The sequence below is a fragment of the Harpia harpyja genome, chromosome 19, assembly GCF_026419915.1.
Source record: "Harpia harpyja isolate bHarHar1 chromosome 19, bHarHar1 primary haplotype, whole genome shotgun sequence".
In the NCBI taxonomy this organism is placed as follows: domain Eukaryota; kingdom Metazoa; phylum Chordata; class Aves; order Accipitriformes; family Accipitridae; genus Harpia; species Harpia harpyja.
Window position 1 is genome coordinate 22,035,093 of NC_068958.1, and position 27,180 is coordinate 22,062,272.

The window sequence follows — 27,180 nt, forward strand, 5'->3', positions numbered from 1 at the left end:
CTGTGATAAATTACAGTTAATGTCATAAATTAAAATGTATTTATTATATATAAAAGTAATATAAACCATAAAAATCCAGCTAACAGAGTTCATTCTCAGTGCTGGAATGTCTGATACTAATACCTGGAAATGTTTAAAAGGATAAAATCTAAAACCAAATGGGTTTTACTTCTGACATACACAACCTATGGCACAACACACTGGACTGTTCTAGAACAATGTGTTGGAATATACTTGCTTACATTTCAGTGGAGGTTCTACTACCATGCCTCTTGCTTTGCATCTTTTAGCAAAATATTAAACTAGCCAAAAGCCACTGTAGCCAGAAAACCAGTGCACCATTAGGAAGTTCTAGAAAATACATGGAAGAGGATAATGCTAGGGGTTTTATTCAGCTTTTTATTTTTATGAAAAATGGACAGCTGGAGCAATATTATTATTTGGGTGAATCCTAGACCTTGTAGACATCCAGGACTCATTTTTGAATGAATAGAGCCTGTACCTTATCCTTGATTTGTTGGCAGAACACTTCTATAAATAATGAGATCTGAGTAATTCTTACAGTAGATTTTTCTCTTACTTCCTCCGGCCAAGCTTTGGAGCCTTCTCAAGGCCTTGAATATATTTCCGAGGTAGCTGGTATTCTTCTGCAACATAACCAAGAGTTCACTTCAGGTAAATATTCAGAGCTCAAGAATTAAAATCTGTATCTTGTTGTAACCAGTCCCAGCCCAGTTCCAGAATCGACTTACCTAGCAGCATCTTGGCCAGATGATGGATTTGGTTGCCTTGGATCTGGACCTGAACTCTGTCTTTTGTTCCTGGTACTGGGGTGATGGTGGCACTGGCTTGTACTTTCTGTTGCAGAATGTTGGCCACACACTGTGGGTCTAGACCATACAGCTCAAGGTTCTTGATAATTGTCACCTACAGGTTTTAATAATTATTGCAAACATCACTGCTGTAGGTATTAGCAAGTCACGTCTCATTCATCCCAGAAAAACGAGCTGCCAAAGCTGCTCTCAGAATCTGGGCTTCTGCTCAAAACCCCTAATTTTAGTTTTTACCTTTTTATTTGATGATCTCTGTGCTATGGTTATGTCGATGGCCTCAATATTTCCTTTCCTCACAATAGGTTCTTGTCCAAAAAATGTTACCTGGTGTAAGGGCTGCAGTCGTTCAAGGCACCTGAACAAAGTTTATACATCCAATTAGTCTATACAGTACTGCAAGGCTGATGTTAACTCTGCTTTTCCACTGCAGCCTCTCACAGGTTTTTGAGACTACATGAAAGCCAAGATTCTACATGTGAGAAAAATTTTTATCTTAAGAAGATAATGCATGATGATCTCATGCAAAGATTTGCATCCTAGCTATTATTTAAAGAAAGGGACTGACTAAAAAGAAAGCTAGTCTGACTTGCAAAAACTATAGCTTAGACTGTTACTGGTAAAATTTTATAAATTGGGTCTTGTAGAGGAAAAGCTTCTTTAATTTTGTCTTTAAGCTATTGTTCAGTTGTATTGTTCACAGATAGGTGAAGCAACTTCAGTTTAAACTTCAGCATAAACTGTGTTACTGTCCCATGAGCAAACTTGGCTTCAGAAATAAAGGAAGCTGCTGGAAGTGCTGTGGAAGCACTGTGTGAAGAAGAAGCTCAAGGCAAGAAACACATTGGGGATATTTAGGCAAAGTTTTTCAGTATATGGAAGCAATGGTCTTGTGTCAGATAGTCAGGCCTCTTGGATCTAGAAGGTGGGTTTAGGTTGTAAATGCAGAAGTTGTCCTGCACATAAAGAGCAGGATGATGAGCATGGCCTAAAAAGGGCATGTTCAGCTATCTACTGAAAAGGATGGCTTTATAAATATGTACATACAGATTATACACAAAACCAGGCACTTTTTCTTTAGGAAGCTTTCCCTAGTAAGTAAGTGGTTAGCAGGTAAACAAAAAAACCCTAACGACAACAGTTAATGCTAGGTGCTTGTTAAGTGGTGGAGAATGAGAGATCCTTCAAGTAAAGGTCTCTGGATATTTTTTGTTGTATTACCAATAGGAAGTTACAACTTGGGTAGCTCCAATAACATGTGGCTTTGAGTTGCATGCTATATATCTGTGTAATACTGAAACACTACATTGGGAAAAGTCACCTGCTCAAGAGGTCATCCCATTTAAGTTTTGAGATTTCATCTTGTTCTGATTTATCTAACAGGCAGTCGCACAGAACGGCATTCACCTTTACAAAGCTACAAAACAAAAACACGCGTTAGAAGCGAACAAGTTCACTTTTTTCCTCTAACTTCAGCATCTCCTGCGGAAGCAGGGTAGGACAACTTCCATGTCTACTTACTTTTTGTTTGTTTCATCAACCAACTCATTAGTCTTCACATAGTTAATGATGATGTTTCTCACCTCGCTGCTTGAGAGGATGCTGCCTTTTCTAAAGAGAAAGAAAACTTTTTCACTTACTACTTTAAGTTGTTAGGTGTTGGGTTCTGTCACTAAGACAGAAGACACCAACTACCCTGACAACATTTGGTAGCAACAGCTCAATATTGAAACACATCTGCTAGGGAGTGATTTCTTACTACGCCTCAGCTGCTGTATACCAGATAAAAGGCTCACAGCAGTAATTACAGAGACTCTAAAACTCTTGGTTTTGGGAACCTAGTTTGAGAGGATGACCCTAATGGCACCCCTAACTTCAGGGGACAGTGGATAACGTACAAAAGTGCTCAGCTGGAGAGAGGCTGCCACCGAGTGCTATCTAAACTACATCAAAACAGACAAGATTAGGGCACAAGGAGGCAAGTGAGTTCTTTAAATTATCTGAGCATCCTCTTTTCAGTAAACCATACTGTAGGTGGGCAGAATATGCCTTACCCAATGGCAAATTAAGACAATCCAAGTAAAATATATCAATTTTGACACTTGAGCTATCACCTCCTTAGCTGTGGGAGAAGTGATGTGAGTACTTGCTGAATGCAGTTGTCACAGCCTCTTCTCTTTCTTCCCTTTGTGAAGCAATGAACGTATTCTTCCCATCACCTTTCCTGACAGCATTGCAGGGCCCTCCAATAAGGGCTAACAAAATGGTAGCAGCATAGGTTTGTTAGTCTCTCTCTTTGCGTAACAGTGGGGTTTTTTGTACTTTTCTAGTGCTTACCTGTGTCCAGATTCCTGAAAGAGTGGGATCATTTTTGTTGAGACCCCATAAAGCGGAATGATTTCAGGAGCATGGTACACTTTTTCTCTGTCTTCACTCTTGCTGTCTTGGGCAGCAGAGGCTGAAGAAAATCCTTCGGGTACTGCAAATGCTTTAATGCTGAAACGAGAATTATTTGGCATGAGTGAAAGGGATTGAAACTTAGCACCTCCATTTCACTGAGAAACTAAAACCTAGCAGAGTTGCACAAAAAGCTTTCTGGTCTGTTGTACAGTATGTCAGTTCCTCCAAATGCATTCCATTGCAGTGGGGGGCCTGTGTCTCTGGATTAAAGAATGTGGTGAAAGAACAGTATTTTGAAGCATTAGCTACATTACTAAATTTGTCCTTGTACACATTTCAAAGAAGATACACATAAATAAGCACCTTAACTCAGCTGATATTAAACACTTTTCACTCTGAGTAAAGCCCTATATGATGGGAAAAAGTCAATCTCTCCACCTATTCTAGGCATATTTGATTCTCGTAATTAAAGACAACTGCCATAATTCAAAGGATGCTGCCCCATTCCATAGAATTGCTAGAATTAAATTAAAAAAACCCAACTGTACTCTCCACAAATGTACAATGATTCTTTAGTGGTCACTGAAAAAAGGCAATTCTGGAAGAGAGGGGTAAGAACTGTATCACTGCAGGAGCTGGAGTCTCCTTTCATTGACCAGAGTTGCAGATTCTATGCTCGCAGGTAAGAGAACTGGCAAACTGAGTTTGAGTATGCCTGTCTCCTAATGATAAGGCCAAGTTTAATGAGAGAAAAGTTAATGCAAAAAGTCAAAGTAATTCTGCTTCTTTCCAAATGCAGAAGATATGCTTCTATCTACTGAAATATTCTCCACTCCATTAGTTGCCAAGGAGATGTTACAGAAGAGGAACCCTCAGGCGCGCTGGGAAATTTCAAGAGAGAGCTAACGTGCCAATATGCAGAAGGAACAAGTAGGATGTTCTTGATGTGAGGTATCTGCTAAACCTTAGAAAGATAATAGAAACACCAATAAAGGAATTGGGTAATAAGTAAGTGAAAGGGTAAGAGTATTTTTGCAAATCAATATGTGTAATGGAAAACAGGATTTTTTTTTTTTTTTTTTAGATTATAACTTTGGCTTCTGATTTTGCAAAGCGCTTGATTTGATCCTGTATGACATTCTGAGACTGTAGTTTCATGAGCATTTATTCAGCAGCAGTCATCTTTTTACTGGAGTTATTGTTTAGACAGGTAAGTTCACTTCAAAGCTGAACAATGATTTGTCCCAGCACATAGATGGAATGGAGAGGGGGAGACCTGCTTAAACTGGGAGGGCATAAAACAGTCATACCATTATAGTCACTGTTAAAATAGATGGAAAACTGCCTGGTGGGTTTCAAAGCTTCTTGCCTCCCTTCCCCCAACAACAACAAACTCACGCAAACTATCAAGACACTGTCAAAGGAATGTACTTTTTAGTGACTGCTAACAGGCTTGATACTGTAACTCTTTTATTAGTATCCAAACTGGATGCCAGAAATTGTCATTCTAACACTGCAACAAATTGCAATGAATTGAATCCTCCTTAACATTTTCAAAGCCATTTCTATGGAAAATTTGTACACCCGCTACAAGGATAAAGAGCCATGTGCAACTTTCAGATCATTTAACAGTACTTTTTGATCTTAAGTTCTATGGATGAATGCACAACTGACAAGAAAGGCAAGGCGGAGATCACGACACTGTCATTAGACTTTAAGCATGCTCAGTGCCACTGAGTAAAGAAGGAAGAATATAGTTTACCTGGAAGAACTTCACAAGAGCAGGAAACATAAGCAATGTTGTACAGAAGCAGGGTATAAAACCCCTCCATAGCACATTAAGATTCGGAAATGAGGGCTGCTACAGCTATTCAGAACAGGAATTCAAGTAGAGTATAGGTAATAGAGCTGGAAGTAGCAGATTCCACTCCCTTCTTTCAGAGACTACCAGCTCTTTTAAAGAGTACAATATTCTACATACTCTGGATGTTTCCAGTCCACTTCCACGATGCTCTCGACACCTTTGTTCAGCTCCTTCACTTGTAAGATCTTCTGGTGCTGCATACATTGCAGGAATTTAGAGAACTGAAGGAAGCAACAATCAGAAATGTGGAGTCAAGCATTTAAAATTCCTGTTCATGCATTTGACTGCCCTAAAGTTACTTGCTAAATCAGAAAAACTTCTTTAAAAAAAAAAAAAACAAACAAACCAAAACAACCCCCCCCCCCCCCCCCTTTGCTTCTCTAAACACAGCAATTGCTAAGGAGCAGTGAGTACCTCTGTCTGGCTCTAAAACAGAGTAAAAGCAAGTGTTCCTTTTGTAGGTCTGCCATCTGTTTGTTCTGTGACTTTCTTAGCCAAATCACAGTACATCTCACATGAATTACTGGGAGATCTTTGGCAATGCACTTTGTCTTTCCTTGTCATCTACACAACAGGGACAATATTGTCTCTTTTCTCTTCATTTTTGTTCATTAAGAGCTTTAGAAAAGGAATGGCCTCTTCTTGCAATTGCACTGTCCATCCAACAAGATCAGAACCCTTTAATAGCTATCGCAGTATATAGTGGCAGATAGCATTAGCTGCATTCAAAGCAGATCAATGCTCATGTTTTCAGGACAATTACTTTTCTCCCTGGATCCCACAGGAGCAGAGAGTTGAGAAAAAGAACTTGGCTTTTAATAACAGCTTCTAGGCTTTTTGTTTATCTGTTTGTTTTACTAACACTTGAACAATTACAAGTTCAAACTTTTTGTCTCCTTCCATACCTTATTTACATTAATGCAAAAAAATGACAGAAAAATCTCACCTTCTTGTAGCTTGATTTCTTTATGTCCAATTGTTGTCCAGCAGGGCTATAAATGGATTTTTTAAAAGTTCTTTAGTTATAAGTCACCCTTCATTTCTTCTTAAATCTTGCTACTTATGCTAGAAGTTTCTTAACAGCGGAAATACAAATCATACAGAGAAAGAATTACTTCAAACAAGCTAACAAATAGAATATGATGGTGAAACTAGTGCTGATGTTCCTATGGATAGGCAAACAGCCATTTAAGTGACTAAATGATCTTGAAACAAATGTCAGCCAACTCAAGTTAGCTACCAAGTGCATACATATCCTGCTCTGGACAATCCTCACATCAAAGCATTTGGTGTAAGAAGTGAGCATAATCTCAGGTAACCTTAGATAAGGACTGAATTTTATTTTTGAGTCAAAAACTTCATCCTAAATATCACACTTGATCTCCACAGTTTTAAAGATAAAAACCCAGCATGCAAATCCAAAGACAATCTTCTTACCACATACCAGCATGAGAACATATGGCTGCGTAGAAATGTGCTCGTGAGCAGAGGGAGATCCGACTTCTTTACTTTGCATTTTAAGGCATGAAAAAAGCACTGATTAAATAATGCATCCATTTGCTCTGCAGGGAAAAAAAAGGACAAGCCGTGAGTAGTCTGTCTTTCAGAACACAGCATGCAGTTCCTTCAGACCACACAGACCTGTCTCTACCTCGTTCTCACAGTGAGCTGTCTAGAAAGCACGGTAATCTAGGTTGTGGGTATGGGCTTCAGCAAACCAAAGGGGCATAGTTTGGTTTCATTTGTATGCAAAAATACCTTGTGGAGTCCTACTGTCTTCAGCTTCCTGCTGAACCTCTGTGTTGGTGTCTTCAGCTGTTTCTGCAGCTCTGTTCTCATTGAGTTCCTCCTTTCCCAACAGTATTGTACAACTGTCTTGCCCGTTCAGGCTCAAATCACCAACGTCCACATGCTGCAATGGGTCAGTGGAGAAACTGATGACAGGCTCTTTCCCCTCCATCTCTTCCTCATCTTCAGCACTCTCCTTTTCAGCAGAATCTGTTACCAAGGGAGCTAAGGTAGGAGGATAAGATTTGTCACCATATTCCCTAGAAAAGGAAGAAAAAGCATAACATAGCTTTCTGTTTACTGCTTTGAAACCCATAGGACAATGAACAAATGTCACCATGATAAAAGGCACTGGCAGCTGCATGGATCTTTTTCCACATTCTCAAAACCATAAAATTTATTTTTAACTCATCTTTCTCCATAAACTCCATGTTCCCCCCACGAATCTTAAGTTAAAACCGAGTAGACTAGTTGAATCCAAATGCAGAGCAACTCATTTATTTGGTTGAGATGGGCACAGTTGGCCGTTTTTAAGCAAAAGCCATTCAAAGTTCACTTTTGATAGAACAAGATTTTCTAAAATCAGAGTAACAGGGATGTTCTAGCTTCATTTCTATAATAATTACACTCAGGTTGAAGGAACTGAATCATATGAGTAATTTTATATATGTATTTCCGATATGTATAGAATGGATAGATGTCAGGACAGACACCTGCTTCTGTCAGAAAAGTGTGGCCATCAAAACCATGTAGCCGAAACCTTAATGATGGTCATATCTAAACTGTACCCAAATAACTCAATATGTTGAACTAAGAGATTAAACTTACTGGGGCACAGATGTTGGTTTTAGTAAACACATGAGACTTGTGACACATTTTACCAAATGCCTGGCAATATACCCACCAGAGGTGATCCATGTAAGTGTGCAACACAGCAAAGCCCTTCCCTTTCATTCCAGCAGCCAGCATCTCCGCAGTGGACATAGTGGCAACTGCAACTGCTACTGGAGCTCTGGGAAAAGAAGGGAGTGTTACAGCACACATACACCGTGCTACTTAGACAGACTGAGCCATTGTGATATACCGAATTTCTCTTGCAATGTCCTTGTTCTTTACCACCTGCATTTTTTTAAAGCACCTAGGTATTTTCTGGTTTTGTCCCATCTTTCTGGTATGTAAAGTCTTCCAAAGAATCCCAAGGATATGTGCAGCTGTGATACTGAAGTGAAGGTTGTGCAGTGATGCATTCTTTGCTTTAATAAACTACAAGAAGCATAAGCACTGCCAAAAGAGACTAGCAGTGGGGAAAAAAACCAACAGCTTTAGCACTGCTCCCTCACTCTGAATTTCCTCATGGACAAAAAGACAACTGCGTAGAATACAATCTTTTGTTAAAAAAATTACTCTTTCAAAACAAATCTACCAGTTGTGCCCCTGCAGGTCCAAAAGAACCAATTTGCAAAGCTGTCCGCCCGAGCTCAAATATATCCCAACCCAGAAACTTCAGTGGATTTTTTTTTCTGCTGTATTTTCCATTGTTTAGGCCCACAGTGCATCGAATGCACGAGAACAATTCTGCTTTTATTTCCTCAAAACCCCCAGAGTCTTGCTGTAAAAAATAGCTTCATTTCATTTTTAGTTTCTAAGAAAAGGTATGAATAAAGAATCCTCTGTACCTGTTTCCCAAGAGGGTGACAGCACAGAGAGTGCCCCGCTCTACTTGAGGAAAGCCAGAAGATGGCACTACAACTCCTGGCAGCATCAGATCTGAAGAAAAGAATAAAGCACATCCATTTTTCAATGAAAGACTCAGCCACTACCTCCTCCACCCCCATCCTTCCTGTTACTCAGCAAAAACACAAGCCTGTTAATAGCTGAGCACATGCCAGATAAAACATGATTCTCTGTTTCTCCTAGTAAGGCAGCACATCTTGCTACCACCCTGTGGAGTAAGGGATCCAGTTCACAAGGGTGCTGGGCACATCCCAAAAAATTGCAGAGGAGCTAAGCATGCTCAGCCCCTTGCATTGTCAGGCCCAAAGGGAGTACTGTTTTTAACAGAAAGGTACGAGCTTCCAGCCTAGAGAGCATTACTCTTCATTAATGACATGGAAAAAGAAAGGAACAAGGAGATGTGTCTGGAATGACCCTTCACTCTTGCTGTCCCAGGGGCAGGTTATCCCAGTAGCGCTCTCCCTGAAGAGAGAATTGCCTAAAATTTGCCACTGCTGACCCAACCCTCCTGATCTGACACAATAGCTGCCTGCACTCAGCTGTAAACTCTCCTTAGCATGAGGAAGCAGCCTTAACCATCTCCTTGCTAACCTGGACAGAAACAGTACAACTTGTTGTGTGCTTCCTTCTGCTTTCCATACCTGGGATGAATAGACCGGCATGTGAGTAAAGAACAGTTTTCCATGCCGCACGTATGGCACCACGTCATCACCAAATTATGTAAAGAGCATCTGCTCTCCCTCATAGCAGCTCTAATTGTCTAGAGCTTGCAGTCTCATGGACTGACCTGTGTTCCATGGTTTGGTTTTGAAGGCATCTCACTTTTTTCTCAGCATCATAGATTTAATGTGTATGCTGAAGAAGCCAACAATATTTTTCCTCCCATTCACTGTCACAACTATTTTCAGCAAATCTAGAATGAACTCTGCAATTGCAATCAAGGCTCCACATCTCTGAGGACAGAAATCACATAAAGACCTTAACGTGACAAGGTAAGTAGCATGTGTATATTATGTAAATAACCAGGGCAGACAGTAAATATTTGAATTCATGGATAGCACTCCTTTGATGCTCCTCTTTGTAAATGAATGGTCCCTAAATCTGCTCCCTCCCTCCACGTCTGCAGCACTGGATAGTCTCATGCCTTTCCTCTTCTTTCTGAGATGTGGCTCTACCTCTCCTCTCTGCCTTTGTTGGCCATTGTCTCCGTGGCCAGCTTCTTATCTTTGGACCATACCCAGAGGTAGCCTGGTTGCCATGGGAGATGAATGACCCGCAGCCCTCTTTCATCAATTAGCCCTCTTCCCCCATTAGCAAGACTTTTTTTTCCCAGAAACTAGGTCACTACAAGCCAGCAGCAAGGCTTGCTCAGATGTCTATCACAGCTACACATTCAAGCCCTTTATTTCCCCAAAAGCAAACAAAGTAAACAGAGGGGCTTGAGTTCTACTTTAGATACTGTGTAATGGAAAAAAGACATCTCTTCCTACACGTACACTTCCAAGTACAGACTAAGGCCGCAGTGGCTGCAATTTAATCTTTTTCTGGTTGAGCGGTTCAGCAATTTAAAGTTTATAAAGACCTGATTCTCATGAGTCTGAACTGCGTCCAAAGCAGGTTCCAGAAAATAGAATCCTTTCTTTTTTAGTCTTGATCCATAATTAGGTGGTGGAGCCAGTAATCCAGGAATTCAAATCCAACCTCACCTGCACAATCCACCATTTACCTGACAGCGATTACAATTGTAGGTTCCAATATAAACTCACTTCTTACCCATAGGATAAGCTAGTTCACCTCTGAATTGACAGGAAGCAGGGTGGCAGCAAAGAAACTCAGCTGCTCAAGGAAAGTTACAAAAAAGACAGACCAATGACACAGGCAGTTCTGTGTCCCAATTCAGAGCTGCTTATCACCCCGAGAAGACATTTCCAAGTCTGAGACTCCCACATTGAACAGGTTACTGCATTTAAACAGCTTGACCTGCTTTGTTTCATTCACAGACTTTTTTACAGCTAATTTATTTTCCTTTTTAGGACATCACCATGAATTGCTTTTGAGTACTTATTCTTTATACTTTTTTGTTTCAGGTACATTTTTGCTACCGGCCAAGATAACATCAGAGAAGCCCTGAAGGCAACTCCTTTTTGCAATGCAATGTGACGAAGTTCTAGTCCTCTTACCTGCTCCTCCTGCTAGTTTCTGTAGCACAGGGGGCCATGTTGAAAAAGCAGGGAGAAGATCTGGGTAGACCCACAGAGTGTACACTGTCCCAAAACAGAACCAAATTTAAAGATGCATCATTAAAAACTTCTCTAGCTGTTGCTTCTTTCCATCTTTAAGACTAAGCAGTACAATACTAACCACAACTAAGCACTCCCCTGTTACTCAGGTAATCAAGAAATGTGAAGTCAGAACAACCCTACAGTAATTAGTAGATGTGATGGAGAAAAATAAACTGCTAGTTAATTCAAGCCCCTGTGAATTAGTATAAAGGATATAGATAAATGTTTGCATTACTTTCCTTAAATCAAGGACACTTGGCACTAAAATGCTACTCCAACAGGGGAGAATTGCTGGGTATGGGAAAAATAAAAGCATAGAATATCAGAGCAATTCATTGCCTAATTCCAGGGCTGCCTGCAAGTGGACATCATGCTTCTTGGAATTACACCTTGCAGTGGACAAAAGAGAGAAAAGGGGCTAAGATGCTAAACTATGACTTAGAAACCGGGAAACAAGTCTTTTAACCTCTGAGCACGTCAGTTGCCTTTTTGCAGAAAGAATCCAGAAATGCCACCGATGTCGCAAAGGTGCTGGCAGAATAAATGTGCTAAATATTATGAAATATACCGATACAATAGTGATAAGTACTTAAGACAGAGACAAGGAAATCTTTTGGGGAAAGGCTGGTGCCCAGTAAGTAAAGAGGGAGGATTATTCTAGTTCACTGCCCATACCTGTTGGATACAGCGCTTTCTCAATTTCAAACAGTATTGGGTTCCTGTTATTCATGTAAACAGTGATGGCCTCCCCTTTGTGAGAGTATATTTTGATGACATTAAGCTCTTCCTTGTTTGGAATAAACTCAGTCAATTGTTCAGCACTAAGGTTAGGAAAAGCTGCCGCAACATCGGTTCGTAGTTTTCTCCTGTAATGATAAAGTCATAAGTGTGTTACAAAGCTGTCTAGACCATGCCTCAAAATAATTCCTAGATCAGTAGTTACTATTCTGTTGGCTGTTCACGCGATTCCCACTTTTCCACAGAAGATGATCTGAAGCATTTGTGTCTGGCTTTACAAATGAGATAGTTGCACGCTGGAAGAATACCGGGAAAAGTCCAAATATGCTGGCCCTGTTCGTATTCTTCCTTAAACACCTGCTTACAGCTCCTGTTGTTGTCTTCGCCCCCGTTTCGCACTGTGGTTTCACTACTGCTCTGAGCTCCTGAGCACAGATCTGGGGGGGTCAGGCTGGCTCGGCCCAGCCTGTCACCTACAGCCTCCCACAGCTCCAGCACGGAGGAGCAGGGGTGCAGCCAGATTTCCCTCTCCCCCCATTTTTAACTGACGTTTAAGACACGGTGACTGGCACAAGGCGGGTTTGCGTGGCCTAGCACGGCTGCGCGAGAACATAAAAGTAAAGAAGGATCAGCTAGGCCTGGATGAAACCGTTCATTTAAGTCTAGTTTAAGGAGGGCAGCACCTTCAACCGTTCGTGTTTACCACAGGTGCCAGGCGAACGCAGCCGCAGCTCCCCGCCTGCCCCGGGCCGCCCCCCCCGCCTCTCCGCGGGGGCAGAGCCGCTGCCCTCGCCCGAGACCGACGCCGGACGGCGACTGCAGGCCAGCACCGCCGCGCCGAGGGCCGGCCCGGCAGCGGGATCGAGCCGTTCCCCTCAGCCGAGCCCCCGGCCTCCCGCCTCCGGGCCTCCCCGTCCTCGGCGGCGGGAGGGGGGGGGGGGGGGGGGGGGGGGGGGGGCTGCGGCCCAGCACTCACCGGTCGGACCCTTTGATGGCGGTGTTGGATCTCACCCGGAACGCCCTGGAGAACATGGCGGGCCCGCGCCCCCCAGCCGCCGCCTCGTTCCCCCCTCAGGCCGCGGCGGCCGCCATGGCCGCCGTCCCGCGGTACAAAAGCGTCCGGCTGGAAACCGTCTCCCCGCCAACCTCGCTCAGACCGCCCGGCTCGCTCCCGCCGCCCCCCCCCCCCCCCCCGCCCCGGGGCCTGTGCGGGTTCGGGCTCCGCACGGGGGAAGGCGATCGCCGTGAGCCGCCTGGCCGGCGTTGCGGGTTCTCTGCCCGACGGAGCCTTTTCCTCTCCCCAAACGCTTTGTTCTGCGAGGGGGCCCCTGGGGCGGGGGGGGGGGGGGTACCGGGAGACTGAGAGAGGCGAGAAACGGGCAGTGAAACCCCACCGTTTCGCATACGGATTTTAAACCGTAACGGCTTTTTTTTTTTTTTTTTTTTTTGGTGAGGAGGTTGCTCTGCCGGTTACCGGCGGAGGCCTACGGGCGGCGAAAGCCCCCCCCCCCGTTCCCCTGGCCCGCTCCCTCCCTCCGAGCCGCCGCCACTGCGCAGGCGCCGCCCGACGGCGGGTGGGCGGGGGGGGGGGGGACGGGACGACGTTACCGTGGCAACGGCCGGGCCAGTGGCGGGCGGCCGCAGCCTGAGGAGAGCCTTCGCCGCGGCAGCGCTGGACGGCGGAACGCGGGCGGGAGGCGGCGGCGGTGCGGAGCCCGGCGGGGGATGGGGGCCGTCCCCCCCCCCGCCACGATGCTGCTGGGCAGGAAGCCGGAGGCGCCCCTCGGGGCAGGTGAGGCGGCGGCGGGGCCGGGTCGGGGCGGGAGGGAGGGCTGAGGCGGCCGCCGGGCCCTCCCCGGTACGACCCGGCGGCAGCCGCGGGGGTCCCGCGGGGAGCGGTGCCGAGGCCTCGGGGAGGGCCCGCGGGCGGGGGAAGCTCCCCCGTTCCCGGTTTCTGCCGTTCGCAAACCGGCCGAGCTCGCGGTGCGGGGTCGGTCGCGTTACACGTTGCAGTTCTCGGTTCTTTAACGGTGTTTGCCAACAGTTACGGTGCAAACCGACTTCCCTCCCCCCCTTCCCCCCCTTGCAGCAAGTCTGCTAACGGTAATTCCCACGTATCATTTTTAAAGGATAACCTACTTTAAAGGATAGTCCTATCAAGTATTTAAGTGTATGCTCGTTTTCTGTTGTCGTTCTCCATGAGGCTAGTTCGGGATTATCCTCGTTAAGGGAAAACGGGGAGTGTGTTGGTTAATGTTTCTGAAGGATGTATTTGCAGTGCAGAAGTTGACTAAAAAAAGAGAAGCTCTAAATTAAAAGAAAAGTATCACAAACTAAGATTTCCCAAGAGCTTCGCACTTTGTTGTGGTACTCAAATATAGTTAAATTCCAAAGATCACTTAATAAATGAACAAGAACTGATGATCTTGCAGACTAAAATGTGCAAAATGAGATACGTTGCAGCGTTTGTCTGTCTGTATCAATGTGAATTGTTGTGACTAACTGGTTTGCATATGGGATGTTTCCAGCCAGGTTTGGAGATGGATTATATGACTCCTATATGAGGATAGATCAGATTAGGTACCAAGAGTCTACAAATGAAGAACACAGCCCCTCAGGACTTCCTTCCCTTGGAAGATCTAATGTGAGTATTTTAAAGTTGTCTGGGTCCTCACCTTGTGTTGTGCGGCAGTGGGAACTACCAAGGAGTTGGACATCTCCCTACAAAGAATAAATTAAAGAAGTGGGATGTTGCAGCTTTATAGTAACTTATTAACATTATTGCTTTTACTAAGCATAAAAATGATGTGGTATTCTGTTCCGTGTAGAACTTGCTAGGCAGCCTCAGAAATCCTATCTTAGTATCCTTAGCTCATGTTTTAATCAAGAAAGTTATTTTACAAAAGCTTGAAGTGTTCTGTCATGTCACCTCATATGTCAATAAGTATGTAAATCCACACATGCTTGGCTTTACCTCTTGCACGTTTCCATTTTAGTTTCCCCCATGAAAATTCCGAGAGATAAGTACTTACGAACAGCAGAAGGAGCAGCGTGGGTTTGTGTGGCTGCCAAACATCTTACAAAAGTATCTTTCTCCTCTGAAAACTTTGGCATTATCTGCCACTTCCTTTGCTAGCGAAATAGCTCTTTATGGACTGAAGGTGTTAATGTGCTTCTTTGTAAGTGCTGTGTTTCCTCAGCAGATGTGAAGTTACGAGATCTTCCCTTAAATTGATTCAACTGAGCAGTAGTGGTCATGTTTAGCTGTACAGTGATCTGACCTTTATATGGTTTTTAAATGTGTTTTGGCTCTTGTTGAATTCTGGCAGAAGTGAAGGAGCTTGAGCTTAAAAAACCCCACTCTCTGAAAAGTGAAAATAGGCATTTCACCGAGTAAGATGCATTTGAAAATCATCACCTCGCGGGAATTTATTGTAACAGATATTAGTAATTAATTTGGTCTGTGCCATTTGCTGAGCAAACTCAGTAGCATGGGTCTGTGTTTTCCCTTTTTGGCAATATTGAGGGAGAGTAGAAGAAAGTTAGAGATTTGTTGAGTTTGAAGAGTAGTGGCTTGGATTTTTTTGCCTGGACGTGGGAACTTTTAAACTGCAGTGTTTATGTCATAGCGTAACTTCAGTTGTTCATAACTGAACAGAAATCAGAAGAATGGAACTATCCAGTTAAATACAAATATAACTTTATGAATATTTTGTTTCACTGGTGTATCTCATTCTTCGTCTGTGTTTTGTCCATCAAGCCTGTTAACTTCTTAAGGCAAGATTAAGGATTATGAAATGCCTATTTTGCCATGATGACACATCGAAAAATACAACCTCAGTGGTATCTTGCAAGCATGAACTGAGATGAAGCATGCAAGGATGAAAATAATGATGCTCAATTTTAGTGGGAAAGTATCTGGAATTAAGTGATATTTGGTTTCCTTCTTGCAAGATTTTTGTATTACGGTGTAAAGTTACATGAGAATTGAAGAGTTCTGATGTCTGCAGCTGTCCGTTCTTTTCATCTTAGCTATAAGAGAACATAAATATCTCTGCTTTGAGAATACTTGCCTTTAATTCAGTTTGTTTAATGCAGTATTCAGAAAATAACTGACGTGCTTTTGCAAAACCAATTGTGTAGGAACTGGGTTAACTGTTTCCTTCTCAATTAGAATGAAGTTTTGTAAGGATGTGAAAATCTTCAACAGGGTGCCAGTTGTGTTGTCCGTCTAATTTCTTGGCTGCTAATAGCATTTTATCAATAAAACAAAACCTGTGCAGCCTGTGATTTGTAAAAGCAAGCTGTTGAAAGCAAGCTGATGATACCCAGAAGTCATCTGACTTTAAGCATAACTCTCCTGAGTTCAAGTTAAGATTGATCTATATTTGTGTCTCATCATCATGTGGCAAATGATTTTGGTAGTTGTCTAAGAATGAAAATGTAGTCCTTTACTATTGAATGGCTGTTGAGTCGGGTTTGAGATCCAAAGCCGTAGTTTCTTCATTAAGAAATAGTTCCAGGATAAATGGAATAATGAATTCCTTGTTTATTTGGGGATTCAAAGGTACAAAATGTTGCTACAAACAGCAGCGCTGGCAGAGATTGCTATTGCTCCTGAATAGAGAATATTTAGATTTAGCACTGTTTGCAAGGCTTTCACACTTCATCATGTTGCTACAATTGATGACATTCAGACTGCTAACACCGTTTTTTGGAAATCAAATACTCCAAAGAAATTGATGTAATAAGTAGCATTTCTGCAATACAGTAGCAGGTTTTGAAGTCTTGGTCCTGTAATTCATTCATCCAGCTAGAGAAGGCTGCTCCGCAGAGCCCTGCTAATACAAACTGCCATGGCAATGTTCTGCGTCAGGGTGGCTGGCTGCAGAGGTGCAGTTGTGTCTGTTCTGAATCACAGCGATAAAAAGCTGCTTCTGTTGCGCATACAATTGAAACCCATGTAGGAACAATATCAAGTTTTGATTGCAAAGGTGAAAATAAGACTTTTACTGTAGAAGGACAGGCTTGTTTTGTTTTGGTTTTCCCCCTCTCTCCTCCCCCCCCCCCCCCCGGAAAACTTCAGAAAATAAACAAGTGTGAACCTTGTTCGGTGCATAATGTTCTCTATTTATTTGTAAACTTACTGTTTGAGTCTGTTGGACTGAATAGTCTTTTAGCCAGTTCTGAAAATATGCTATTCTTATCTCAGAGGTTCAGCCAGATTCTAAGAAAAAGGCGTTTCTTCTAAGTTACCAGGGTTGGGCTTTGTATTTTTATTTAAGACTTTCTAGAAAGGCGTGTCTCTTACAGTACACTGTATTTTGGGGTTGATAGGATGCAGAATAGCGGAACTTAGTAGGATATATCCCATGGCCCCTAGTCACCATTGATAAGGACTGGCTTCTGCAGGAAATGCCCATTTTTGGGGGCTTGTGAGCAAGAGCTAACATTTCAAGGCAGCACCAACAGACTCTTAAAAGAGACGTGTGTAGTTGTTTTTGGCAAGAACATTCACTTCCCTTCTTTACGGACTGTGCCGAGATGGTGGATTGTATGTAACTAAAAAGGAATTTGGTTGTATTGCTGTGGATCTGCAGGTTTATTTCTATTTTTTGTTTGATTCCTGTGTAGTTATTTTGGTTTTCAGGGATTTGGTTTGGCATGTGTCTCAAATCTTTATTTTTAGATTAAAGGACAAAATGGAAAACAGATGTTGCTACTCTAGTCGTGGCTTCTTCAGTGTTGCATAGGATAAGGCAACACCTCTCTGCTGTCTATCAGCATGGAGCATCAGTGAGTAGAAAAGGGGAATAACTGCTGTTCTAGTAAGGAACTGAACTGAACTCCAGGGAGTTCGGTGTTTACTAAATTGTAAAAACAACAAGCTTGAAAAATTTCACAGTGCTTTTCTCACCTGCTATGCATTCATTTCAGATGTAAATATTTTAACATAAGGCAGTAAGAGGCAGTGGTTAGAGACTACTGTCAACTGAGTTGGAGTAAGAGAGATTCTCGATTATTCAGAGCTTCCAAGTCTGTCTTAAGATAGTTGTGCAGCTATCATGATTTCAAAGGGAGTTGTGGCTATGGTGGTATTTTCCCCTTCAAAGAAAAAACTTTTTTTTTTTTTTTTTAAAAGTATGGCTTCTCTTGTCTTGCTCTGTCATCCTTTTGCTCCTCGTTCAGCTTGGTTACACCAGCCTTATGTCACCTGCTGTTGTTTCTTTGTCTTCCTTTGGCACACTTGTCTTTGCAATATTCCTGACACTTCTCTGCACATTCATGTGATGTTGCATGTTTTAGACAGGTGCAAGTTGCATCTGTCGTTGGTTGTGTTTGCTGCACCCACGTTTAAAGCTAAACATAGCTGTTCCCCCGGCTGTTTGCTGACTATGTGCATACTAGTAGAGATAGGTATTGTGTCCTTGTTTGAGTGTTTAACTCTCTCAGGTTTACCCTTTATGGACTTAAAAGTACACTACGTTTGTGCAAGTGCTTGTTTCAGTAAGTTGCATTCTCTTTGTGTACCCTTCTATAACTGCCCTTGTAACTTGAGTTAGTTTAGGTCCAGCATTTTATATTTGTTCCTAATAGAAATGCAAAACCTGTTGATGTTACTGTTTTTGTTTAACGTGGTATTGATTTTATTCTCAGTCTGTGCTTTAAAAGATAAAGTAAAGCTTTTTTTTTTCCCTCCCCTCCATCTGTAGGTTTCTAGCAACAAACTTGCAATGAAGGATCACCCTCTGACTGGAAGTCAGGTCAAAGTGGAGCAATTATTTGAAGACTGTGGCAACAGAAGGAGTAGCACTCTTCAGTCTGCAGGAATTACTGGTTCAGAAAGATCTCTTCCTTCCCTGACAAAAGATAAAAGTATAGAGAGCATAAGCACTTCTAAAGGTGGTGGTAGTTCCTCAAAAGCACATAAAGCCATTTCCCAAGCTCCAGAGCAAGCTGTCAAACAGTACAAACATCAGTTATCTGCTTATGAGCAGCAAGAGATATTTAATTTTTCTGAAATTTACTTTGTGGGTCCAGCTGCAAAAAAGAGGCAAGGAGTAATTGGTGGTCCCAACAATGGAGGTTATGATGATGACCAAGGCAGCTACATTCACGTGCCCCATGACCATCTTGCTTACCGGTATGAAGTACTCAAAATCATTGGCAAGGGCAGTTTTGGACAAGTTGCTAAAGTCTACGATCACAAACTCCACCAACACTTAGCCTTAAAGATGGTTCGCAATGAAAAGAGGTTCCATCGCCAAGCAGCGGAAGAAATCCGGATTCTGGAGCATCTGAAGAAGCAGGACAAAACAGGCAGTATGAATGTTATTCACATGCTGGAAAGCTTCACCTTTCGGAACCACATCTGTATGACCTTTGAACTCTTGAGTATGAACCTATATGAGCTGATTAAAAGAAATAAGTTTCAGGGCTTCAGTATCCAACTGGTACGCAAGTTTGCTCACTCTATTCTGCAGTGTTTGGATGCCCTTTATAGAAACAAAATCATACACTGTGACTTGAAGCCAGAAAATATCCTCCTAAAACAGCAAGGGAGGAGTGGAATCAAGGTTATAGATTTTGGGTCCAGCTGTTTTGAGCACCAAAGAGTCTACACATATATTCAGTCTCGATTTTATCGGGCACCCGAGGTAATTCTGGGAAGTCGCTATGGGATGCCCATAGACATGTGGAGTTTTGGCTGTATTCTGGTGGAGCTATTGACTGGATACCCTCTTTTTCCTGGGGAGGATGAGGGAGACCAACTGGCTTGTATGATGGAACTTCTTGGAATGCCACCTCAGAAGCTTTTGGATCAATCCAAGCGAGCCAAGAACTTCATCAACTCTAAGGGTCATCCTCGCTACTGCACTGTAACTACACATGCAGATGGAAGAGTGACCCTTAATGGCAGTCGATCACGCCGGGGTAAAATACGAGGCGCTCCAGGGAACAAAGACTGGGTGACGGCACTGAAAGGCTGTGACGATCCCTTGTTTATAGAGTTCTTAAAAGAATGTCTCAGCTGGGATCCTTCCGCACGCATGACTCCGAGTCAAGCTTTAAGGCACCCTTGGATTTGTAAACGAACGCCCAAACCACCCAGCACTGATAAAACCTCCAATAAACGGATTTCTAGCTATACAAGTTCTTTCACAGGAATAGGTTCCAAGTTGCCTCCTGTAGTTGGAGTAGCGAACAAGCTGAGGGCTAATTTAACATCTGACTCCAATGGCAGTATACCTCTATGTACTGTGCTACCCAAGCTGGTCAGCTAATAGAGAATTATGTATTTCCAGAATACATACCTTGTATTTTAATTGTTTGTTAATAATGTGTAAGGAAGTTAAATGCAGAGGTTTTTAATGGATTTACTTTTTATTAGAGGCTAAATCTTGAATATAAAAAGTTCAGTCAAAATGTACACATTTAAAAGGGCTAACTTTTATCTAATTGTTTCACTCACAATGTGGTGCATATTACATTACTGGGTAGGTCAGCTCAGCTGTTCAGTAAAATGACAGTTTGGCAGACGTGCTATTTAATAATGCTGTTTTAGAAATCAAACTGTTTCTTATCAGGACGGTTTAACACATTCTTTTGCTTAAGACAGCAAGGGAAATGGATTTAAAATACATATTTTCAGTTAACCTCCAACTGAACTCTTTTTATTCTGGGGAGAATTTTTACATCTGTTGTCAAAAGCACAAATGTGTTAATGTAATGCATTAGGAACTTACTTGCAAATTGCTAACTTATGTTTGAAGAATTCTGTTTCTCTGCGCTGCTTTTCCCTTATCTATCCTGACTGAGGTTTTTAAAAATACCATGGGATGTAAGACACCAGAGGAATTTGGTGTTGAAATTTTATCATCTGAATAGTTGGGGTTTTTTTCCCAAAGGAGCATAGAAATGCCACGAAACACAGGATATATCTAAATAGAACTACTAACTTCTATACACTATTTCCCTTAAAAGTCTATGGAAAGCTGGTAGGGGAATTCAGGATCATGACTGGTCCATCACAAGTGTGGGCCAGTTTGTTCAGGGCTAATGAATCAATTATATGTTTCTTTGGAGCTCATTTAAAACATCAGTTCTGCCAGGTGTGTGTGTGTTTGTTTTCCCGTGTTGTTTCCAAAACAAAAATATTGAACTTAAAGAGCTGTTTTATATACGTCTGAGATTCTGGTCATTTTAAATATTTCTTTTTTTGTGTGTGGAGTGAATTCCATTGATTGCATGGAGCTCTTTAATAAAAAGCAAACATGCCACCCCTATCAGGCAAGTAAAAGTTTTTGAGGCCCAGGACTGTAACTAGAAAATGGGGGCGGGGAGGGCACGCTTAATAGTTGGAAGTATGCTCTGAGATCTAAGCATAATCTGTGAACTATCAGAAAAGACTGATAAGGTGCAAGAACTGGTGGATCCAAATCAAAATACATTACGGGAAGAATTGCTTTATTTCTAATCGTATTCCTTCAGGTCTTTGAGAGAGAGATGCCTACGTTTTCTCATTCTTGAAACATATAAGCTTGTATTTCCTCTTCCTTTATCTTCCAAGAACATGAAAAGGTGGTGTGACTTGTAATGACAACAGCACAACTCGTTTGGGTTGTTACTTCTCGCAGCCACATGGCCCAAGTCCATTTACAAAAACATCTGATCTCTTGCCAGGTGCCTGAACACAGTTTTAAATACAATTTAGAGCTTTTATGAACAGAAGGGTTTAAATATAATGAGTTTCTCTGTAGCAGGTTTTTAATGTTAAAACAAGGAGACTCTCAGTATACAAACAAAGGAATGACCAGGGTGAATTTTAAGATAAGGTGACCACATGTTCAATATAAGACCCTCCCTCTGAGAAGATGGGGCTGCATTTTCTCTTCTGCTCTATTTGATTACAGCACTGGTGAAATGCTGGGTGGAGGCCTGTATAAAAAGTCAAAAAGTCAGAGCCAAAGCTCCAGACTTTCCAGGACTGTTGTTTAAACTGAGGTTCTCGTGTACGTAGCTTTTCTGAGTACTTTTGTTTTATAAGTGTAAATTCAATAAGCTTAGTAATAACATTAAAATAACAGTGTAGCCTTTATCCATTCAGCAACAAATAATACCAGCGTGTATGGCATGTTCATAGTTCACTTCATAATGATGCATGACTGGTATTTTTTTTATTTTGCTCGGCTGAGTGGAGTTTTATTTGAATGGAGAATCAGGGAAGTGGATTTTGGGGGGAAGTGGCAGAAGACACCATCGATTTTCGTAGAATCTCTAATAGATGTGGCACATTTTCAGAAGCCAGAAACATTCTTCTTCCTCCTCTGCTCTTTATACATTTTTTTGCAAAATACACCTGGTGAGCAAGGAGAAAGGAACCTTTCAGGAGCAATAGGTTGTTAGGGAAAGATGCATAGAAAAGCACTTTATATAGAGACCGTAAAGTGGTGGTAGTGTCTGGAGCCTGGCAGAAGACAGCGGAGTGTTGGTGTGCTAGGAGCTGTACAAACAGGTCTTCTCGTAGGAACACAGAGCAGTATCTTAGTTCTAAACCACTTTCATCTATAAAATGCCAAATGTAGAATAATCATTCTCCTGTGACTTCTGGGAACTGGTTACTGTGAGGTAACTTCTAATGTAACAGCCTCTGGTGTACAGACAGTAATCTCACTTAAGGCTGGTGCTGTAAAACTGCAGATAAAGTAATTAGCTGGCAAGAACATTGCTTTTTATCTAGAAAATGTGTTCAGCGTGACCTGACTGCACAAGGTGCCTGTTATAAGTTGTGTATGTTTAAGATTGGATCTTACTTACTTGGGACTACTATATTTTAAAATGAAGTGCATAGTTAACTGTCTTGCTAATTTGGGGCTCTTGTCCATACAGCCATAATAGGTGAGATGGAAAAGGAAGCAGCCTCAGCAGATTTTTGCTATATTGCAAAGGACGTCTTTGTAACCCAGGGAATGCAGCTGAGAATCTTTTGGTCTTGTTTGCGATTACTAAGCCCTATTTTCTTTTTTATAAAATGTTTGCTTTCAGTGAATAGTGTGACATGGTATTCCCAAACTGGGAGAGCCCTCCAAGTGAGCTAATAAATATCATATCTGGAGAGAGCTGAGGAATTGTCCCTGTAAGCACTTAAGTTGTTGAGTTCCCAGTGAATTAGCATAGGAGTTGCCCACAGCCATGTGTGGAGGGTTGGACCACGGGCTGCGTCATTGGACGATGTCATTTATAACGGGTGGTCATGGTCACAGTGGCTGTGTTCAGCGAGATGCAGTCAAATCCCAAAGTCACACTTTGTTTTTTGGAAAGCTAAACACTAGCGAGGTCTGAAATCACCAGAAGTCCATCATTTTCATTAGTTGCGGTACTGGTTAGTAGTATAAAACTAAACTTAACTTGTCTAAATAGATTAACAGAACAGCTTTTATTTTTGCAGTAACTCTTTGCTTTGCAAGTTTGTTAATCTGCCAGCACTAGTGAGGTTCCACTGGAACTTCAATCACATTCTTCTAGGACGGTAGCACAAAACAAATGCAAACTACTTGGGTTTACAGCAAAACAGACATCGTATTTATAAAAGTCACCCAAACTTGTTTTAAAATGTTTCTTATAACATTCCCTCAGTTTTACTACACTGCTAGTCTCTGTATTGTAAATAACATGCTCTGTTTACTGTCTGCATTTTTAGCTGTTTGGTTTTAGCAATATTTTTATATAAACAAATGACAAGGCATGAGCATCACATCTGACAGATACACCTTGCTTTTACACTGGGGTCCAAATGTTATCTGCCTGTCCAAGTTGCAGGGAGAAACTTGTTCTTCTTTGAACTCAGTGGGACAGTGAAGTATTCTTCTTCCCTGCAGAACATGATACCACAGGCAAACACCCACCCAGGCTGCGTTTAGTTCTTTGCTGGTTTGGTCTTACTAATGCCAGCTGCTGAATGGGAAGCTTGTTTCACAACAGTGACCTGATTCTAGAGATCTTCTGCGTACAACAGATACTCTTCACTAGAGTTTTTTGTCCTTCCCATCCAGCTTGAATAGGAACTCTAGTTGTCTGGGGTCCTAAGAATTCACAGCAGACTAACTGGAAAGCTTTAAGGTGACTTTTGTGGAAGAGTGAGTGTGTTGCTCCATCTGAAATCGCTTACAATCGTTGTGACCTGTTAGGACTTTCATGCAGTTGAAAACTTTTAAGCAGCAATTTATCAGTAGAGGTTCTTTGCAATGGCCATCCTCTTTAAAACTACCTCCGAAATAAACCTAGGGTCCTTTTTAAAGGGATATTCACTGCAGACTACAGCTCTTCTGTTTTTCTCTTGTTTAACACTAATAGCTGTTTTGGCTGTGAAACATATACATGATGATCTCAGCAATGTCTTACTAATCCTAGCCATACAAGCAAAAGGCTGATTCTGCACCCAGAGATCTCTGCTGAAATGATTGATACAAATCCCCTGCTTGCCAAAGTTTAATACTGTTGTGGAAGTGGAGAGCCCAAATAATATGGAAAGATCTGCGGTACTTCTCTACGGTACCCAGCTGAGATTCAAAACAAACTGTGCTGAAAGACTTTAATGAAAAAACCTGTAGCTTTTGCATGTGTTGAGCACTTGGAGCTGTGGGTACTTGACAGTTTTGAAAATTGGACATATTGTTTTTATACTTAGTGCTTATCACAGATACTACTTTTTTTTTTTTTTAATTAACTTGATAAGGGTTTGGGGAAATGTATACACTTCACACTTCCCATAAAAGAGCCCTTATATGTTCTAAAACTCCATGGATATCTTACAGTTTTTTAACTCCCACTGTAACATGTAAAATCCTTGGGTCATCAGAGCAGTCTTGGATAGGTGAACATTGTCCCTGTACTCAGAGGGTGCAGTGACTTTAATCCAAATACAGTTCTTGCAGACAGGCTAACTAGGTCAGTAAGTCTGTGTTGCTAAAAGAATAACCCGTGTTCCCTATACATAGTACTGTGCCTTATTATTTTACCAGCCTACATCTGTCTCGGTGCAATCAAATTACTATTCAGGGTTTCTTATACATTGCAGGTATTCATAATAAATGTCAACGTCTAAAGAATTTACAGGTTAGCCTTTTTATTATAAATATTGTGATGAGATGTAATATGGTGGAGAATGTAGAAAACATTTAAGGTGCATGTGGATATAACTCTCTGTGAAGGAACACTTCGGAAATAAGTCAGTCTCAAACTATGTATCTAAATGTAATGAACAGATATTTCCTAAAGTTGTATTTCAGTTCATTTTTAAAAGAAAATAAATACGTAATTTTCTTTAGCAACAGACTGTGCAAATTCCTAAAAGTGCTTGATTTTTTTAAAAAAAGTATTAGTTATTTCCAGATGGTGTGACTTACCTTGTATTGCCAGACACTACCTTCTGTGGCATCTAACTAGAGATGAGTAAAAAATTTTCAGACTCTATGTGAATAGATGATTTCAGTGTGTCTATGCTAAATGTGATGAGTGCTCTGATATGAGAAATGTTCTTCTCATTAACGGTGCTGTAATTAGAACATATTGACGTTTTGCCATGACATTCTTCAGTTGTCACTTTCTTATTCAGCCTACTAGTGATCTTTTTAAAGCCCAGAATCCTGCTTATCCCTAGGCTGAAAGGAGAAATCCAGTAATAGCCACTTAAGGAAGATTTGCTTTTATTAGAAACCTATAAATGGGTAACCTACTGTACACAAGTGAATAGTGGAATAGTTTGAAGATGAAATCATGCTGCAATAAAAAGGTCTCTAGCTGTGACCTATATGATTAAACAATGCATGTTACATGCAGAAAGTTTGCAGACAGTGTACTGAGTGAATTTTTAATTTACTTGTTTTAATGTGGGTGAATGGCAAATATTTGATTAAAAAAAGTTTACAGTGTGAAAACAGTAACAAGTATGTACACGCAGACATTTAAGTGTTCTTTGAATGTCTTTGTTTATAGTATATGTGTATACGTACATGTAGCTATGTAGCCTGCAGGCCCAGTGCCTGCTCAGCCTGCCATGGTTACTGATTTCCATGGGACAGTCTGTACGAGGGTTTTGTATGGCTGAGTGGCATTTTCTCAGGCACAGCACCTCATTTAAAAAAAAAAAAAAAGCTTATCTTGCCATGCTGTAATGCTTGTTGATGTAATCTGATAAGGTGTTGTATCACAAATGCTGTGTGATAGAGAGAATCACTGCTCTGGAGTTTGGAGCTGGACAGTGTGCTGCTGTAAAGAGAAGCGCTGCTTAATGCCAGCTGAGGAACTGGGGAATCCGATACTAAACCTGTATGCGCATAATTCTGCCAGTCTAAATTATGCTGAGGGATGTCAATATAAAATCTGCATTTCTGCACAAAGAGTCAGATGGTGGGGCAGAAGCCTGGAGTCTGGCCTGTTGTTGCTCACGTGGTATCTTCCATCCATTATTAATTGTTGCTGTTCATTAATTGGTGTGGTTTCTTGAAGGAAAAATTAATCAGGAGATTCTTGAATCATTTTGACAGGCAGAAGATGAAGAAATTTACTTGCATTTAGCAATATTCCTTTTGGTTCGCTGGGTTTAACTTTTCAACCTTTGCATAGTAAGAGGGCGATGCCATTCCACATAGCAGATTCATTTAGCACAAAGTGCTTTAAAAAGCAGCTGCATCAGTCTAGCAAACGAGTTGTTGCTTAGTACAAATTTGTCCAGCTTAATTTTTGCCTGCTGACACTTTAAAGACACAGGCTGAGGGCTTTTTTTAAGCTGCCTATCTAATTTATACTTGTAAGCCAAGACTTTTCAATGGTGGCTAGCTGTTACGGAGCTTCAAATTTGGGTCTTCTGCTTGCTACGTTTTAAAGGGACCTGATTTTTCTGAAAACAAGAGCCAAGAGCTTCCTAGGGCCATTCCAAAGGGCCTCAAAATTACCAGACTGAAAACTTGGGATGTACCTTCTAGTAACAGTAATGGTATAAATAACTAACGATGCCCGGGCTCGCTATGTGCAGGATGTTGCCTTCCAGAGGAGTGCAGCACTTGACCCTGCTGTGTATGCAGGGTTATAAGATGGTACCGAACACATCAGCGGCTGTTAAGCTAAATCTGCCAGTAGTCCTTACGCTCACCGGGCTGGAGCGAAGGGGAAGGATGTTTGTGGACTTTCCTTCCAAGAGGCGAGGCTGCTGGGTGTCCAGCGACAAGGAGCCTGTTCGAGGTCCTGGGCTGGGCTGGGCTGCATCTCCGGCTTGCGCTGGTGACGATGAGCAGCCTGGCAGGCTCTTCAGGGAGCCCTCGAGTAAATTGTCTGCTGGAACGGGTGGTACCAATGAAACGTCAGTCTGTATGGGGAGTCTTTGCTGAGCTCTGTTTTCGATTCTTACACACGCGCGCTGTTCTTACGGGTGTGGGTCAGCGTGTGGCTCAAGGCTGTGTGGACCAAAGAGGTGAATTTTGCCCATAATTAGGTTTTCTTTAAACATCAGCTAGCAAGCTAGTGCTAGTCTTCATATGATTCATGT

The 27,180-nt window shown here is 41.9% G+C and overlaps 2 protein-coding genes across 5 annotated transcripts; one reads left to right on the forward strand and one right to left on the reverse strand.

The window, feature by feature from the left end:
- Positions 1-379: 379 nt before the first annotated feature.
- On the reverse strand, positions 380-12,808 carry EIF2D (eukaryotic translation initiation factor 2D). 2 transcript variants are annotated; one of them, XM_052814643.1, is made up of 15 exons: positions 12,613-12,808; positions 11,574-11,764; positions 10,797-10,880; positions 8,559-8,649; positions 7,787-7,894; positions 6,853-7,142; positions 6,539-6,656; positions 6,041-6,086; positions 5,212-5,315; positions 3,168-3,326; positions 2,352-2,441; positions 2,152-2,247; positions 1,068-1,188; positions 753-927; positions 380-647 (listed from the first exon to the last, which is right to left on the reverse strand). In XM_052814643.1, the coding sequence occupies exons 1-15, from the start codon at positions 12,666-12,668 to the stop codon at positions 577-579; spliced, it is 1,800 nt and encodes a 599-aa protein (XP_052670603.1). In that variant the 5' UTR covers positions 12,669-12,808; the 3' UTR covers positions 380-576. The 2 variants fall into 2 exon arrangements, with proteins under 2 accessions (XP_052670603.1, XP_052670604.1); XM_052814644.1 differs by lacking the exons at positions 11,574-11,764; positions 12,613-12,808 and adding an exon at positions 9,404-9,569.
- Positions 12,809-13,293: 485 nt separating this feature from the next.
- Positions 13,294-24,969, forward strand: DYRK3 (dual specificity tyrosine phosphorylation regulated kinase 3). 3 transcript variants are annotated; one of them, XM_052815001.1, is made up of 3 exons: positions 13,294-13,428; positions 14,165-14,280; positions 18,350-24,969. In XM_052815001.1, the coding sequence occupies exons 1-3, from the start codon at positions 13,362-13,364 to the stop codon at positions 19,919-19,921; spliced, it is 1,755 nt and encodes a 584-aa protein (XP_052670961.1). In that variant the 5' UTR covers positions 13,294-13,361; the 3' UTR covers positions 19,922-24,969. The 3 variants fall into 3 exon arrangements, with proteins under 3 accessions (XP_052670961.1, XP_052670963.1, XP_052670962.1); XM_052815003.1 differs by lacking the exons at positions 13,294-13,428; positions 14,165-14,280 and adding an exon at positions 16,932-17,236; XM_052815002.1 differs by lacking the exons at positions 13,294-13,428; positions 14,165-14,280 and adding an exon at positions 16,932-17,190.
- The last annotated feature ends 2,211 nt before the right edge of the window (positions 24,970-27,180 follow it).

Excerpts from the sequence above, each read along its gene's own strand:
- EIF2D (XM_052814643.1), bottom strand. The coding sequence starts at position 12,668 with ATGTTCTCCAGGGCGTTCCGGGTGAGATCCAACACCGCCATCAAAGGG. Across the intron at positions 6,657-6,852 it reads AGACAGTAGGACTCCACAAG|AGCAAATGGATGCATTATTT; the intron begins GTATTTTTGCAT and ends TTTTCCCTGCAG. Across the intron at positions 2,442-3,167 it reads TTTCAGGAATCTGGACACAG|AAAAGGCAGCATCCTCTCAA; the intron begins GTAAGCACTAGA and ends CTTTCTCTTTAG.
- DYRK3 (XM_052815001.1), top strand. The coding sequence starts at position 13,362 with ATGGGGGCCGTCCCCCCCCCCGCCACGATGCTGCTGGGCAGGAAGCCG. Across the intron at positions 13,429-14,164 it reads GGAGGCGCCCCTCGGGGCAG|CCAGGTTTGGAGATGGATTA; the intron begins GTGAGGCGGCGG and ends GGATGTTTCCAG. Across the intron at positions 14,281-18,349 it reads CTTCCCTTGGAAGATCTAAT|GTTTCTAGCAACAAACTTGC; the intron begins GTGAGTATTTTA and ends CTCCATCTGTAG.